General features: G+C 39.7%; 1 protein-coding gene across 2 annotated transcripts; it reads left to right on the top strand.

Moving 5' to 3' along the window:
• The first annotated feature begins 279 nt into the window (after window positions 1-279).
• Window positions 280-17,633, top strand: FH (fumarate hydratase). Of its 2 annotated transcripts, none has more exons than XM_086740451.1 (10): window positions 280-438; window positions 5,778-5,912; window positions 6,268-6,378; window positions 8,977-9,153; window positions 10,107-10,289; window positions 11,228-11,393; window positions 13,638-13,841; window positions 15,028-15,155; window positions 16,723-16,876; window positions 17,437-17,633. In XM_086740451.1, the coding sequence occupies exons 1-10, from the start codon at window positions 304-306 to the stop codon at window positions 17,577-17,579; spliced, it is 1,536 nt and encodes a 511-aa protein (XP_086596577.1). In that variant the 5' UTR covers window positions 280-303; the 3' UTR covers window positions 17,580-17,633. The 2 variants fall into 2 exon arrangements, with proteins under 2 accessions (XP_086596577.1, XP_086596578.1); XM_086740452.1 differs by lacking the exon at window positions 280-438 and adding an exon at window positions 3,831-4,080.
• The last annotated feature ends 2 nt before the right edge of the window (window positions 17,634-17,635 follow it).

The following is a 17,635-nucleotide window of genomic DNA, read 5'->3' as shown; positions in this document are numbered from 1 at the left end:
AAAAAAAAAAAAAAATCACAATAAAGTAGAATATGCTACTACCTTCTTTCCCTCGTCTGGACCTTGCTGTTCCAGCGGCTCCCCGGCTCCCGCTGGCCCGGAGCAGGCGCGTTTTCCTCCAGCCGCGAACGGCAGGCAAACGGGCGAGGGTCTACGCAGGCGTGGTTCTCCCGGGGCCGGCTCTCGCGGCAACCGATGGGCGCGGCGGAGCTTCCAGGGCGATGGACGCTCCTACCATCTTGACGCTCGTCCGGGGCGGGCCCGCCCCGCCCACTCTCCCCTCCCCGCGGCCGGCCCCCGGCGATGCTCCCCGCCGCCGTCACCATGCACCGCTCACTCCGCGCCTGCCGCCGCCTCGGCTGTTCCGTTGGCCTCCTCGCGCGCCAGCCGCCCCCGCGCGCCGCCGCCCGCTGGGGCCTCCCTCCGGGCGCCGCCATGGTGAGCACCCCGGGGAGGGGAGGGGAGGGGAGGGGAGGAGCGGGGTGGGGGGAGCGGTGACCTCTAACTGCCACTGCCACCCGCGCTGCCGCCGTGGCTCCTCCTCCTGTGCCCGCCGGCGCGCGCGCCCTTCCGTCCTCACCGGCCGCGGGCAGCGCCCCTGCCCCTGCCCCTGCCCCTGCCCCTGCCCGGCCGGGCCACCGCTCGGTCCCTGCAGGGCAGCGCTGGCGCACCCAGATTTGCAGGCCCGAGGCGGTGGGGTGCTCCCCACCAGGGAAGGGGGAGGCCTTGGTGGTATCTGCAGCGCGCCACGCTGCCCCGGGGGGTGAGGCTGATGTGGTGAGCATGGCCGTTAGCCGGGTGAGCGAGGCCGGGCCGGGGAGGGGAGGCGAGGGGTGGCAGCGGGCCGGGTAGCCAGGAAAGGTGGCACTGCGGCACCTGCTGTGGCAGAGCTGTGGCATTGCAGCGGCTTCTTCCGCAGAGATTTCAGGCCCTTTATTAGAGCTCTTGAGGTGCAAGTAAGAAAAAAAAGCTGTGTTCTCACAGAAATGGCAGTAGCTGGAAAATCTTTGGAGCTCCCTGAAAATCAGCGAGCTTTCAGCTGAGAGCTGCCAGTGACCTCTATCAGGCATCCTCAGTTATTCTTCAAGTACAGTCAGGCTGAAGCGTGAGTGGGACATGTTTATTGCATACAGTTCAATGTAGAAGAAAAGGCCATTCGAATAAGCCACTCTCAATCTCAGTACTAACAGCTAGGGTGTTGCATGGAAGCCTTAGTCTTGGGTGCATCTCTCTAAGTTCAGCCCTTAAAACAAGGAGGTAGCTTTAGACTGTCAGAAGAATTTCAGCAGAAAGTGAGATGTTTAGGATTTGATTAATTAATTAATTAATTTTATTACATTGTTTACTGAAATAGTTAATAAACTTAACTAGAACATTAGTTTCCCAGTCTGTGATATTTATTAGGTATAGAAAATGGCATTATAAAAACAAGCTTCCAGATGAGTGAATAAACTGCATGGTGAATGAAACCTACCTGTATAAGAAAACACAGAGCAGACTGTGTAACTTGTAAGCTGTTGGCCTGCCAAATGGTTCCCTTTTTTATTTTTCTGTTTGGCATCATCCAAGAAAAACATTATAGATCACAATCTTTGTTTACTTGCTGAAGACCTGATATTTATGAAAGGCTGCAGTCTTACGTAAAATATATGTGTTTTGATAATCGCTGGTCAGAAATATGATCTGTCCGGTAAATAGCCATTATTAATTGCTTGGCTTTAAATAACAGCAGAACTTATAGCAAAATGTTCCTCAGCGAATTTGGAACTCAAGCAGCCTTTGAATTCTTACAGGAAAAGTGTATATTTTTATTTCCAAAAGGACCACCAAAAATGTACCAATAAGAATTTAAATTAAAAAAGAACCCATTGCTTTTTGATGTTTGTAGAGACTTTTTAGCAGCAAGAGTTGTTTCGGAACACCTTGTGTAGAGACAACCAGATTTGCATGTTGTCCTACGGTATGACTATTGTGTTGCCTTAACTTAGAGCTAAATTGCACAAGATGTTTTAAATGGAGTTGTGGTCATAATGTTCCTTCAGCTGAATGTTGTAAAATATTTAGTTTTGGTTTCTAAAGAGTACATTTCAGAGTTTGTGACTCAGTTGATATTATAAAGGAGAAATGACACTTAAAAATGGAAACATTCTTCATCTGCGAAAGGAGAGCAGTTGAGCACAAATTCAATTTTCTGCTGGCCTTGAAAGATTGGTTTTGACATGCTAAAAAATGAGGATTTTTTAAATTGAAATACTTACATCCCAAAGTTGCTGCATCCTTAAATCATAATGTAATTTTCCACAGGAAATATTGCAGCAGTTCTGCCATTTGAATATCTCCAGTGCGTGGTGGTGCAATCAGTTGTAGCTGATTTGTTCTCTGCAACAAGGCAAAAGTACAGTTATGTTTGCCTAACTGTGTAAGCTTTGGACTATGGATTCTTGGTATTTGGGGAGAAAGAGCAGAGCTTGTCAGGCCTCTTAAATATATATATATATATATATATAAATATATTAAAAAATATATGTTTTGTAAAGGTGAAGAATAGTGCTTCTGAGCTGAGACTTGCCGTAGCTATGGTAGAAACTAAGTGAGCACAGGAGTTGTTTGCCTTGGCCTGTGGCAGAGTTGCTAGGTCTTCTTTTGGCTTTTCCTGTGGCCCACTGATGCGGGAGTAGAGGGTTGACACAAGCGTGCTACTGTTGCACCATTCTACAGCAGGTTCCTTAGGGCAGAGAGTGACTGCAGAAACCACTTTAGGTACGGGAACTGGGACCTTCAGCCTTAAGTGGCTCATAAAGCCACTTTAGAGGGTGAATTCTGTCTGAGGAGTAAGAGAAGCGCGGTTTTTTACATTAAAATTCAGAAAGTGACTTCTGCAGGCTGCTATGTTAGCCTGAAGGTAATGCTGAAGTTTAGTTTAGTTACTTCAGTATCTATGAAAAATATCACTTTGTTTTTTACCTAGTGTCACTTGTTACTCTATTAATCAGCAAATGACTTCAGCTTTGAGTACCTTACCCTGTTAACTTCATTGGCATTTGTGAATGTGCGTAACGCAGAATTGGCTAGGGAAATATATATATATTTTTAATAACAGGATTTCGTTGTTAAAAGGTATTTGTACGAGGAGGTACTGATCCTATTTATCTTGTTTCACCATTGTTGACATTGGAACTATGTAAGTTTGAGGAATCAATTGTGCAATTGCTAGCTTTTTTTTTGTCTAAAAAGTTACAGGTAGTTTAACTTTTTTGTATTGTTTGAGCGTGGATACTTTTGGTGATTGAACCAGTGATGATATCAAGAGCTGAGCTTGGAACTGAATTGGTTCTGCTTATCCAGCTCTAGGAAAACCTTGAGATTATTTGCTTACACAGGGTGTCCAAATAGCAAAAGCAGGGATTTCAGAGACCATGCATGAGTGATATCTACTGGATATTAATATTGGAATATTAATATACAGTAACACCCACAAGCATACCCATTAAACATTTTTGATGGTAAGGTGCTGAATAAGTGCTGACTGTGTTCTGTTTCTTGTTAACATGTAAATGAATGCTAAGTGATTAAAATAGGATAAAGGAGATTAAAGAACACAGGAATGGCATACTGGTCTGCACTAAGCTTTGCATTGTTGTGGGGTCAGTGTCTGGGAGAGCATCAGGTGTGGGGAGCGGGACAGCAATGTGAGAGCCAACCCTTGCTTTTTGCGGGCTGGGCTGCGGTTTCTTTTGGGTCACGTGCACCACCTACTCTGCAAGAGTGCCCTAAGCGAGTGGGGCTGGTGTCTCCAGTATTGTATGTGACTGCTGGACTACCTGATGGCAGAGCATCTCCGTCTGGCTGGGAACGCCACTTAAGACAGTAAAAAGGCTGGAAGACCCCCCTCACACCACTACTGCCTGCAGCTTGCCATCCGTGGTGATGTGGACCTGAACTGGCTGCTGCAGAAAGTCAGTGTTGCTGGAGAGGGTGATCTGCCCAGTGCCCAACTGTGCCCCTGTCCAAGAAGACTGAGGAACAAGTAAAACAGATCAAGAAAGAGAGGAACAGTCTGAAGTGGACATCTAGGGAACAGTAAGATCTGTGCAAACTTATACAATGCTTTCCTTTTACTCTGACCCAGACTTCTCATTTTCACATCAGGATTTCCTGAGCCAGTGGTTTGTCTGTATAATAATGCAGCTTATCTTGTCTTCCCTGAACTCGTGCAAACTTCTTGCCTGCACAGCATCAGATGGCAAGGAGTTTAATCAGTCTGCTACTTGTGTGAATAGCTGCTTCCTTTTCCTTGCCTTGAACCTGACTCCTGCTAGCCTAATGTTATGGCTCCTGGTTTTGTATTGGAAGAGATTGTGAGTAGCTAATATCCGTCCCCATTCTACTGAGGCTTTTATTGACCTCAGTTTTCCTTCAAACCCCAGGTTGTCTCTTTTCTGAATGAAAAAGTCAGTTGTCGTGAGAAAGCTGTTCCTTACCTTTCATCAGCCTTTGCCTTTCTTTGAACTGTTTCCAGTAATGTGCTTTTTGAGATAAAAGAACCAAATCTGCACAAACACGTCAGAGTGCAGATGAACCATGGTGGCACAGTGATGTTTATTCTTGTATCCTCTGCTTTTTTTTTTAATAGTTTCTAACATTTGCTTTTCTTCTTTCGCTGCACTGCAACACTGACTTGATGTTCTGATAGAGCTATCCCAAGGATTCACCCCTGAGGATCGTGGTTAGGTCAGAGCCCAGCATTGTATATGTATATACCCTGCCTATGGAGCTAGGATTGTTTTACTCGCTATGATTATGAATTACAAAAGACCTCTTGCCCTTCCTGAAAACTCTGCAGGAAGGTCATCACCTCTTCTGGGGAAGGATGAACACCTTTCTTACAGAAAATTGGAACTTTGCTGACTAAGGCATGGGGAGAGGAATAGTAAACTGCTGTTGCTTTTTGTCCAGTCCCATAATCGATGTAGAGCTGCATGTGAATGTGATCATATTATCACAAATGAATGGGTTGTTTCACAAAAAGTAAAAAATTACTTTTTAGTTGGTGTATGTCAGCAAAAGTTAATTTACCTCTGGCTGTGTTAGGTAATAATGCATACAAGGTGCGTGACAGGGAAGTACTGCCTTAAATAAATACTGCTCAAAATAGTCTTCGATGCAGTTTCTTCATGTTGGACAGCTAGTTTGGTTAGGGAAACTATGTTCCTGGTTTATGAGGCTTAAGAAGATAATTAATTGTCAGTAACTTGGTACTGAATTAGTCAGTTGCTCCCTTCCAGTATTTTCCTTCTGTCCCATGTGCAGTGTGGATTTCAAATAGGGACTGTGTTACGTGTCTGTTGCCTGGGTGGATACTACCTGAATTCTTACCATGCTACTTCTTCAGTTTGGTTTTATCTTACAGTTTACAGAATTGTTATTTTGTTAAGTTACTAATTCTTCAAAAAGAAGAAATGGAGTCTTCTGTCAGGATGACACGTTTCATACAGTGGGCAGCCAAGGTCTTAAGTCCTGCAGTGCTGCCTGTCACCAGTGAGTCTGCTAGACTACACAACGTTAGTAGTTTTGGCTTTTAGTGAGACAGGTGCTCAAACTAGAAAAACATCTTAACTTTGGAGATATAATTAGAAAAATGCTTATGACTAGCTGCGTGTCTTTTTGTTTGGTTTTTTCCCCCCCTTCTTGCACATTTTTCTTTAACTGTACCTGCTTTCAAAAAGGATGTGCTGTTTACTGGTGTTTGAAATACATTTTTTCCCCCATTTCCGTAGTCCACTCAAGAGGCTTTTAGGATAGAATATGATACCTTTGGTGAACTGAAGGTCCCAAGTGACAAATACTATGGTGCCCAGACTGTAAGATCTACGATGAACTTCAAGATTGGAGGTGTTTCGGAAAGAATGCCAGTAAGTAATTTAAAGCTGTGTTCATTTTTTTCCTTTTTAATTATCTTTTGGATGTGAGAGTGAATACCTTCTTCTTAGACATTTTAGTGCATGTAATCTGTTTCAATACACAAAGCACACCTGGACTGACAAGGAAAGGATGAGCTATGTACTGCTTTCTGTACTGCTTGGATAAATGTTACTGTTAATGGGAGCATAGGTCATGTGAGCTGATTGCGCTTGGATTTGGTTGATGGACTACTACTGGATTTAAGTTCAGAAAGAGTTTGGTTTAGAACGAGACCTGTTTTATAGGTTCCTAAGCTGTCCTTTGGGGAAAAAAACGTACAGATTTAAACTTACTCTTATGTCTCAGGTTCAGGTTATAAGGGCTTTTGGCATCTTGAAGAGAGCAGCTGCTGAAGTGAATCAAGATTATGGTCTTGACCCAAAGATTGCTGATGCTATCGTAAAGGCGTCAAATGAGGTAGGAACAAACTGTTCAATATACTAGAACTGGCATTGTGGTTTTTTTAAGCTCTTCACAGGTAGTTTGGAGGGTGAGGGAAGACTTCTTGCATTTCTCAGATTGTTAGAGGAAGCCATGTACTGTCAGTAAATTTGGGTTTTCAAGTTAAGAAATAATTTACTTAATATAATGTTTTATTATTTTATTTCTTACATTTATAGAAGTGATAGAATGTTCAAATACATTTTGATGCTTAAGTTATAAAAACAATGTAATTTTCCCCCTCTATTAAGATTACTCATTACTTGCTTAGGGTTCACTCTTACCAGAGAAGAGTATAAAAAAATGTAGGAGGGGAATGAGTCTCAGTTCATTCAGCTAATGTGAAGTCTGACACAAGCAAAGCTTTTTTTGTTTTGGACATCTCCAATCTCTTAAGCAAGTGCATCTCGGTAATGTGAAGACCATTTGCAGTCTGAAAAGTTTCTCTGTTACTAGTCTTATCTCCTCTTCAGACTTAAGCTTACTAGTAAATCTGTGCTCTTTAAGTATCACTTTTATAGCTAAAGAGGACATGATGTGACATGCAGAGGCATCTCCTCTTTCTCAGGATAAATCCCACCAAGTGCACAGAGTTGTGAATGACCATTATTTGAGATATGCTAATACCAGATGTGTTGCTTTGTGTAAATCAACAGATACATTTATCTAGAAGCATTGTTTTACAGAGCTTTCTTGTTCTGAATAGCTTAGTAATATTTCAGTATTTGCAGAAGGCCTTATCCTCTTTCTACCAGGTGTAGCACTGTAAAGTCCCAAGACCCAAGAGCTCTGGAGAACTCCAGAATATGTGCAGTCTCTTCTTGTGGTTTCTAGGGATCTCCTAGTTAAAGGTGGATCAGAAGTTTTGGTGGCTAAATTCTACTTAGTTTAGATCAATGGGTTCTGAAAGTTGTTTGGGGCTGCTTTGTTGTGTTTTAAAAACACCTCTGCAGTGCTATCATTTCCCTTACCTCCACAATAATTTTCTAATATAACTTAAAAAAAAAGAGATACCACAAGAAGTCAAGTTACTCTTGGAGGTGAAAACTTTGCCCCCTTTGTAAGATGGGAAATACATAAGATCCTGTCCTGAAAAACATGATTCTGGGAGGACTGATGTATCTTGATAATTTGGAGATAGTTATCTAGCCTCAGAGCTGTGACAACAGATCCTTTGCTTTGCGTTCTTGACTTTTCTGAGGCTAATACGCATGAGCATAATACTTCTGAGATTTTGATACTATCACAAACATACATTTAGAAAACTCTGTAAATACGTATAAGGTTCAGCAGGCTCCAAAAATGTAGATCAAACAGGAGAGTATTTGTACCTGTTGTTCTGTTTTGATTTGAGATGGTAGTTGTCATAGCCTGCCTACAGAAGATATAAGTTGGTATAGCCATCTTTGGCTGAGCAGGATCTTGTTCCTGTGGGTAATAAGCAAGTCAATACATATGAATCTTTTTAAGTCCGTGTGATTCTCTTACTTTTCTGTACGTGTAACATATTCAGTTACAGCTGAGGTATAGTAAAGGCAGTCACAAGTCCTTTTTAGGCATCTCTCATTTTAAAGCCATGTAGGTCCAGAGCAGTAGTAGGGAAAGCATGCCAGCAGCCATCTGCCGGCTCATTGTGTTGATGCAAAACCTAATGTCTACAGGTGTAAGAGGTCTGGAACCTCCCTGTATGAAATTTATTTCTGGAGAAATTTCAGAGTCCAGTTATTCAAATATCATGTACTGCGTATGCGTGACAATGACCTTTAGCAAAAACACCTCTTCTGGGGGACTATTTTCCATAAGGAATGGACTTCTGAATGCTCTAATTCAAATTGTTTTATAGTTGTGATCAGTGTTCATGATGAAACTGCAGCTGTTGAACTTGATTTCCTAGGAGAAAGCAGTGCACTCATGCTGATGAGGAGTTTGTAAACAGATAAGCGCTGTCTGAAAACTGATTTTTCTGACACCGAAAGGATAGTCATGACCCAAGGAGACATGCAACATTGAATAAGTACCCTGAAGCACCTTATGTGCTTTGATTGAGAAACTACTTAAGATATTTCCCTTGCCTGGGAGATCTTAACTAACCTGAGCAAATAACTGTGGAAGGGAGAACCTGCAGATACTACCTCTAGTCCTACTCAGGAAGATTAGGATCCAAATGTGTTTAAAATTAGGGAGGGAGGGGATGGTTTTGGACTTATTAAATCACATGCATTGTTTGGGAAACAGAAGATTTAACCTAACAGACCTTTTAAAAATCTTTTATTTCTATGACTGTAGAATATGAAATCAAATTATGTATTTCTCTGTGTTTCAGAATTCAGCAACTTCAAAAAGCATAGCAGAAGTTTTTTGGCCTTTTAATAGCTGGTATTAAATCAAACTCTTAATTATTCTGGCATAAATACACAATTCTGTATGTAGATTTACAGATATAATGGAAAACATTATTTGAATTATAGCTATAAATTTCTCAGGTTTATGTTTTTTTGTTGGTGGGGAGTTTTGTTTTTTTTGTTGTTTGTTTGTTTCAGTAGAACAACTTTTCTCTCTCTTTTTCCATTATAGGTAGCTGAAGGGAAATTAAATGATCACTTTCCATTGGTGGTGTGGCAGACTGGATCTGGAACACAAACCAATATGAATGTCAATGAAGTAATCAGCAATAGAGCCATTGAGATAATGGGGGGCAAGCTAGGGAGCAAAAAGCCAGTACATCCGAATGATCACGTTAACAAAAGCCAGGTTGTTATACTTGTATTGTACTTCTTTTGATGTCAAAATTGTTTTTTTTTGTTTGGGTTTTTTTTTTTAATTGTGAATTTTGAATTCTGTTATAGTCACTGTTTAGATTAAAAAAAAAAAGAAAGTTTTGTGTACAGATTTGGCAAAAATTTTCCAGTTTTTACAGTTCAAATGAACTTTAGAATGTTGGTCAGTGACAGTATGAGCTTTTTACATTAAAAATTTTGAACTTGTTAACAACAGATGAATTCACATGTGATGCAGTGGGCAGAGGTGGCCTGGTGACAACCACTGCTACTGAGACAGTCTTAAAGAAGTTAAATATAGATCCAATTTCTAGGTACTTACAACTGTTATCTCCATAATGCATTACCTAAAGCATGTAGAAAGAATAATAAAATGGCTAAAGTCCTGTAATAGGTAATTTTTCCTAAAGGATCGTGGTAGACATTTTAATTATACTTCACTCTTAATATTTTCTTCAGATTAACTGAAGTTTAAGCCACTGACTTGGTTGTACCCCTTTCTGATCTTTTGTGCCTACTCAGTATCCTGGGAGCTACAGATTTAACATTATCAAAGCAACACAGAGGTGTTTTAAAGTCACCTACGGTTCCTTTAAAGTGGCCCATCAATTTCTTACCTGTTGTAACTACTATAGTAATTATTTTTCTTTTTTTTTTTTTTTTTTTGGCCCAATGTTGTTGTCAATAATCTACTCAGGTTAACTTTTTGTGGCTATAAAATGTTGATTCTGTCAGTAAGGTACTGGACTGGAATTTGGAAGACTTGATTATTCCTGCAGATTGACTTGTGGAACATTCCTAAGTTGCTTACGCTTAGTTTAGTTTCTTATTGTTTATAAAATAAAGAGAATAGAGCCATACATCTACATCTTACAGCAACAATGGTGAGAAAAGCTTGCAAATGAATTTTTTAAACTTCCTTCACAGAGTTCAAATGACACTTTCCCAACAGCAATGCATATTGCGGCTGCCCAGGAGGTTAATGAGGTGTTATTACCTGGACTAAAAAAGCTACAGAATGCACTTGAAGCAAAATCCAAAGAGTTTTCCGAAATCATAAAAATAGGGCGCACTCATACACAAGATGCTGTTCCACTTACACTTGGACAGGTAAAAAACCCCACAATTATGCATTTGTTTGGAAAAATTCTTGTAAATGTATTGGAATAAACAGAGGCAAACTTGAGGAGGCCTAAATTAAGTGGGTAGTTTAAGAGCAATTATAGGAAACTGAATCTCTAGTTAGAGTATTTTCATCTTTATTGGAGTTTGCTGGATGCTATAACTGCATCATAAATTTTCTTTTTTCCCATGTATGTTTTACTTCTACTAGTGGTAAGATATAAATGATTTTTAAATTATGTTCCATTACCAAATAACACAGTGTGGTATTTCTGTCACCCTGGAAGGAATAAGGTAGTTAGTCCGTAATCTGTAAGCTTATATTAATGAGGTTTTGCAATATACAAAACCCCAAAGTATTTTGAATAAAATCTTTTGTATATGATCATATATACATATGAGATAGCAAATCTTTATTACCATGTTGTCAAGAATGGCTTATATGACATTAATTTGGTAATGAATTAACTTAAACTGAATTGATAAAAATCCAAGTAGAATTTTGGGGATTTTTTCCAAGAATGCACAGGTAGGGTTTTTACTAACTAAAGTGAACAAAGCCCAAGATCCATTTCTGTAATTGTACCTTGAGAACATTAATTTCATCTGGGAGCTGACTTACCTTGCATTCAGATCCTGCTAAGTGCACAACTGAGATAAAAGGCAAGAGAAGAATGCATTGTGTATACATTTTTATATATGTAGGTTCTTTATGTGTAATTGTTTGTAGTGTGAGAGCAGTCTTCTAATATATGTAAACTTTCCCTCCTAATGAGAAGATGCTAAGATTCAGCACTTGGGTGAAGTTCAGTGCCTTCGGGTTTTTAAATAAATTAGTCCAATCATGTTAAAAATCTAAATAGTTCTAGATGCTTATTCTTGGTTGTTGTCTGTGTTCTTTTATTTTGTTCTCCTTTCTTTCAAAGGAATTTAGTGGCTATGTGCAACAAATTAAATATGGCGTGGCTAGGATTGAGTCAACCATGCCCAGGGTGTATCAGCTGGCAGCTGGCGGGACTGCCGTTGGTACAGGATTAAACACAAGAATTGGCTTTGCTGAGAAAGTTGCTGCTAAAGTGGCTGAACTGACGGGTGAGGAATGATATTTCAGAGTTATCAGTAAAGTAGTATATGTAACATGCAGTCAAATTTAAACTAAATCTTTCAGCTTCCGTACTTCTCGTAAGCTCAAATTGTATTTATATTTTCACAGGAAACTTTCTGTTAATGCTGTATGTTATATGCCTTCTACGTAGGATTTTTCATGCAGCGTATGTTCATAATTGCACTTGGTGCATTGAAAGTGACTGAAATTACCATGTTCTTCTGAGCAAGGCTTATTGGTTATGGATACAGTTTCAGGCTTCTATTATTAGCCCAGCTATGATGTGTCTGTCTTTCTCTCTGCTCCTCTGGCTGTCTTAATCTACAGTGACTTGGCACAAAATAAAGGGAAAAAACCCCTCCCAAAGTCACTACATTTTCTTATGTGAAAGAGTAAAACTTAGGTGTCTGATTTTTTTTGATGCTGTCTTTATAGATCGTAAAACTTAATTTACAGAGCTATTGAGGTTTTTTGATCTTTAAACTACTACTTCTCTGTCACAGCAGCAGTTTTTAAAATGCCCCCCAAATGAATGCATATGCTTTGCATTTAAATTTTCTGTAAAATCTGAAACTGCTTATCAGCAGTATTTTTGTTTTAATGGATCTATTATTCACAGTTTTGTAGAGGGTCAAGACTTCTTGCACCCTGACAGGGAAGAAGTAACTTGCCGTAAGCAACAGCTGCTGAGAAGCTGCTGAGAAGCAGTACAGGGCTTGTGTTGGTGCTTGAAGAAGCTTCAGACTCAGGAGGTGTGAGGAAGCTCTCCCATTTTAACACTCGTTAGGTGTACCATATGGGCAGGTTGTGTGAGTTTAAGACAAGTAGGGCAGATTATTGAAGCTCCACATGTTCTTACAGGGAAAGTTTGGAATTATCTCTGCAATACAGAAGGAAGCTATGCAGTTCAGAAGCTCAAGCGAATTGAGTGGGATTTGGTGTTTGGCAGGAACTGCAAAACACTAGAAATTATGGGGGTTATGCTGCTCTTGTTGGAACTGGCAATGTAAGTTCAGTCCAGTAGTTTTGTTGGGCATAAGTCTGGCCCACGGGCAGTCCTTAGTGATGTTCATTACCACTAAGAACATTCTGCTGAGAGTGTTCTTCCAGGACAAAGCCCTGAAGAAATGTTTTTCATTATGGAATGTAGCGTCAAATCTCAAGCATTTAATTAATGTAAATAAAGGTGTTGCTTCCATTGCTCCTGTGCTCTTGCTGTTGGCAGCAGTTTCAGGCATCCTCCTGAGTCTGAGTCAGCTTTCACATGTTCCATCTAGTTGGTTGTTCTCTTCCAGTGCTGATACTCGGATGCATATTTTTTCTTTAACTAGCTGATTCCACTGTGATTACATTTTATTTATCCTAATGTCTGCACTGTGCCGCAAATACGCTTTTTTTTCGTAACTGGGAGAAAGCGTCCCAGCAATTTACAATCTGAAGAATCTAACTTGCTTTCATGGAAGAAATATGTAAGTTTGGGATAACTTGTAAGAGATTCTTGACATTCACAAAATTTCTGTGAGGACAGGCTGAGACAACTGGGCCTCTTCAGCCTGGAGAAGAGAAGACTCTGGGGAGACCTTATAGCAGCCTTCCAGTACCTTGAGGGGGCCTATAGGAAAGATGTGGAGGAACTCTTCAGCAGGGCCTCTTGTGAAAGGACAAGGGGTAATGGTTTTAAAATAGAAGAAGGTAGATTCAGACTAGACATCAGAAATTTTTTTTTTTTTACAATGAGGGTGGTGGAACACTGGAGCAGGTTGCCCAGAGAGGTGGTTGATGCCCCATCCCTGGAAACATTCGAAGCCAGGTTGGACGGGGCTCTGAGCAACCTGATCTGGTTGGAGATGTGCCTGCTTTTTGCAGGGGGGGTTGCACTAGAAGACCTTTAAAGGTCCCTTCCAACCCAAACTATTCTATGATCCTATGATCCTACTGTGATGCAAAGCAATGTTTAGTGTACAACACAGTATGGAAGCTTGAAATTTGTACCTTTGTTGTGGGTAGATGCTCAAATTTCATATTCTTCTGTATTTTAGTGACTTTTATTGTGTCTTTTGTATTGAATCTGTTTAAGAAATAGGTTTGTGAGGAATGGTCTAGACAAAAGAGAGATGAACTTAGTGTTTATTAATACAATTTTTTTTATTAAACTAATTATGTATTTGAGTATCTGATTTATGTCTGCAAGGAATGCCTCATAGGTTTAATATTTCCTGCTCTCCTTGTAGGTTTGCCTTTCGTCACTGCTCCAAATAAGTTTGAAGCTCTTGCAGCTCATGATGCTCTAGTTGAACTCAGTGGAGCTATGAACACAGTGGCATGCAGTCTGATGAAAATCGCTAATGATATTCGTTTCCTGGGTTCTGGACCACGCTCTGGACTAGGAGAACTCATCCTGCCTGAAAATGAACCAGGAAGCAGCATCATGCCAGGTACAGAGAAAACATCCAGAAAAAATTGCCTGTTTCTTTTGTTTTGGACCACTAACTCCTAAGAGATATTTAACAAACCTCCACAAATGTCAGTAAGTCTATGATTCAACACTTCTATCAGTTTTTATCCTCTGCCATATTTTACCAAAATTTATGTTCATCAAAATACTTGTTTGCACAGCTGTGTGTTGACAAGTATGTGGCAGAGAGTTGTATCTGTAAAGGTACGACTTTATCAATACAGGCCTGCTTCTCAAAACCTTCTTTTAGAATTGCAAGGTCTCTACAAGTTTTATGTAAAGGCTTTTCTGAAACAAGCTTTAAATGATCTAATCTATGAATTGTAGCAATAGTGTTATGTAAATTGACTTCTGTCTTTACTTCGTAGCATGATTAGTGTTATTTACTCTCACATTCCCTTCTGCAACGATCACACTGTATGGGAGGATAAGAAAGGAAGGAATAATATTAGTAATCATTCCTTGCTTCTCTCCTAAAAAAGTATGTGTATGTGAATATTGTACATCTAAAACTATTCTAAGCATATTCTTCCTGTATGATAAATTATAAAAGAAACAGGTTGTGAGCATATTTGACTTTCAAAAAAAAACATGTACTGAATGTTCTTGGTAGGATTATTTCTAGAAATGAAAGCGACCCTAAAACTTTCTTGTTAGGAGGCCACTCTAATTTGTTTTCTGGTTTTGTTTGTTTGGTTTTTTTTTTTTCCTGAGAGTGTATTAATTTTATTACAAAGTAATTATTAGAAGTTAGTAATACTTTTCTTAAGTTGACTTGAGATTTGGTAGTATTGGTATTTGGTAGTATTTACCAGAAATGCCTACTTATACAAATAAAGACAGGTTATAATCCCTTGACTATTAAGAACTGTGGTAATTAACAGCTGCTTAGCTCATGCATATTTGATCCAGCTCTCAAAGCCTTAGTAGATTGCTAAAGCAGCTGTAGCTGCCTTAAAAATCCTGGCTGAATTACTGGGATAGTACAGTGAATTTAACATCATTCATGGAAATTAGTTATTTTCTGTGGTGCACAGATACAGATGAGTAACACGTTACCTCCTACAAAACATCTTCTGTGGAATGTGATTTGGTAAATGAGGGAAGTGCTGATTTTATTTTTTTCTTCTTCTTCGGTAACCTTTTTCTCTCCCTTCCATAACTAGGAAAAGTGAACCCTACCCAGTGTGAAGCTGTAACCATGGTGGCAGCCCAAGTTATGGGAAACCATGTTGCTGTTACTGTAGGAGGTAGTAATGGACACTTTGAACTGAATGTTTTTAAGCCCATGATGGTAAGTTAATAAAATTTTAAATATCTAGCACTTCAAAAATAATTGTTTGTACAATCAGATAACTTGGGGAAAAAAAACCTCAGTGAATAATTGGTCAATACAAGCTCCAGAGAAGCTGATAAAATGTGAGGACAAATTTTATTCTTTTGTATGATAAGTCCTTGTTATTTAGACAGGGAACTGGCAATGTTTTTTACATGAAACTATCTTATGCAGATAGGTTTTTATCTCAAAAATGTGTGTTTATCATCGGTCTAAGGCAGCGGGAAGAGGAAAACAAATTTTATCCAAACAGGAGACAAAATATTATCCAAAGCCAAAGAGAATTTGGTATTTTAGCTGCTTTTGGGAAATGAGTCATGTAAAATTGTAGCTGGTTAGTCTTAGACCTAAGTATATAAAATAATGTTTGCCTTCCACAGTGTAAGCAGGATACACCAAGATACATACTGTATGTAAGATGTTGAAGGGATAGTATAGGTATTAGTGTAGGGATGATAATTTAAAAAGAAGTAAGGTGACTTGTGGAAAAGATCCTAATATTAGATAGAAAACACTGGAACAGGTTGCCCAGAGAGGTGGTGGATGCCCCATCCCTGGAAACATTCAAGGCCAGGTTGGATGGGGCTCTGAGCAACCTGATCTGGTTGGAGATGTCCCTGCTCCTTGCAGGGGGGTTGGACTAGATGACCTTTGAAGGTCCCTTTCAACCCTAACCATTCTATAATTATATTAAAAAAATGGAAGTTTTTGAGATTTTATCATCTTGTTAGAAATAAGAGGCACAAAGGGAGCAGCATGTCATATGTTATTTTTCTACACAGCCTATACTGATTGATAGTGCTTTTTTTTTTATGCTAGTAAGAAATGGTTGGGGGAAAAAAAAGAAATCTTATAATAAAATCAGTATTTGTCTCTTCCTTCTTATGTCTGTTTAGGGTACTGATTTTTTTTTCCCCCTCCATCTGAACAAACATTTTCTAAGCATACAGCTCTTGGTTTTGACAAAAAAAAAAAAAAAATCCTATTGAACAGCCAGAGACGTACCTAGCAGAAGATACATTTTGATAAAAACAGGCACTTCTCCAAAAAAAAAAAAAAAAAAAAAAAAAAAGAGTGGCATGTTATGAATTGTCAACTTAGAGGACTAGTGCCAGACGTTATTGTACTCTGAATTGTTACATGTCTTCCATTGACTGGTACCTGACGGGGGAAACGACAGTGAGTCAAATGCCTTCATGCATTTTTCCCCTGCTATTTGTGAACTATTACAACAAAATGACTATGCACACCGTGGTCATCTTTATGCAAGAATTCTTCTGCTATTGAATGCTTCTCACAAATTCTTTTAAATAGGAGTGGCTGAGCTCACCCTGCAAAACGAGGAGGGTGTCTTACTGCACAGCTTTTGAACTGTTTGTATACCAACAGCCCGCTGAAGAAGTGGATGTTGCAGGGCTGGTGGCAGTGGGGGGCACTGGTTACGAACAAATGTGGCAGAGTGTGCAACTGTTAATATCTGAATGTAATAGTTGGTATTTCTTTCTTTCTTTCTTTCTTTTGTTAGATTAAAAATGTTTTAAACTCTGCAAGGCTTCTTGGAGATGTTTGTGTTTCTTTCACTGACAACTGTGTAGTTGGAATCCAAGCCAATACAGACAGGATCAACAAACTAATGAGTGAATCTCTGATGTTGGTAACAGCACTTAATCCACATATAGGTAGGTTTAAGGCTCAGAATCTTCTCAAAACATCATAGTGGAATATTATGCGGTAGGATTACTTTGCACACGTTATTTATAATGTCACAGTGTTTAGGAGACCAAGTCATAGCTCAGGCCGAAAGTTAGTTTAATGTCACCATCTGGTATTACTGGTGAAATCGATGCGTCCTGCTTGCAGCTGCCAAACCAGCGCGTTATAAACATAATTCTGATGGGAGTCAAAAAAGAGATTGGGAGAATTTGTGTACCTGTTATCCTGATTTAACCACTAGTAATAATGGAAAGTGAAAGATTACAGTATGAGATTTTTTTTTAAAGGCCAAAGTCAGATAAAACACTGATCAAAATGCACTAAGACCAGAACAGCAGCATTTGCCTTCGCCTTCAGTAAGGCGCTGGTGCAGTACACTCGCTGCACAATTCTGCAAGCTGAGTGAAGCACTAGTAGCAACAGCTAGGAAACGGCTTCTCTGGAGGCCACGTCTCACTTTTTTTCTCACCTCTAACAAATTTTCTGAAACTGCAGATGGCTAACTTGTGCATTTTGTGCGTTGCAGGATACGACAAAGCAGCCAAGATTGCCAAAACGGCGCACAAAGAAGGGACGACGTTAAAGGAAGCGGCTCTGAAGCTGGGATTCCTTACGTCTGACCAGTTTGACCAGTGGGTGAAGCCTAAAGATATGTTAGGTCCTCAGTGACGCGTGTGCAAAAACTGTTCTTAAGGCAAAACGTAAATAAAATAACGCAAATGCGG

Source organism: Chlamydotis macqueenii, chromosome 2, assembly GCF_036417535.1.
Source record: "Chlamydotis macqueenii isolate bChlMac1 chromosome 2, bChlMac1.mat, whole genome shotgun sequence".
NCBI classification, from domain to species: Eukaryota; Metazoa; Chordata; class Aves; order Otidiformes; family Otididae; genus Chlamydotis; species Chlamydotis macqueenii.
The sequence above is the reverse complement of the archived record's forward strand: the minus strand, read 5'-3'. Positions and strand labels throughout refer to the sequence as shown.

What these genes read in the sequence shown, in the direction of transcription:
- FH (XM_086740451.1), top strand. Translation starts at nt 304, where the DNA reads ATGCTCCCCGCCGCCGTCACCATGCACCGCTCACTCCGCGCCTGCCGC. An exon ending in ATCACGTTAACAAAAGCCAG is followed by an intron (nt 9,154 to 10,106) that starts GTTGTTATACTT and finishes CTTCCTTCACAG; the next exon opens with AGTTCAAATGACACTTTCCC. An exon ending in ATGTTTTTAAGCCCATGATG is followed by an intron (nt 15,156 to 16,722) that starts GTAAGTTAATAA and finishes TTCTTTTGTTAG; the next exon opens with ATTAAAAATGTTTTAAACTC.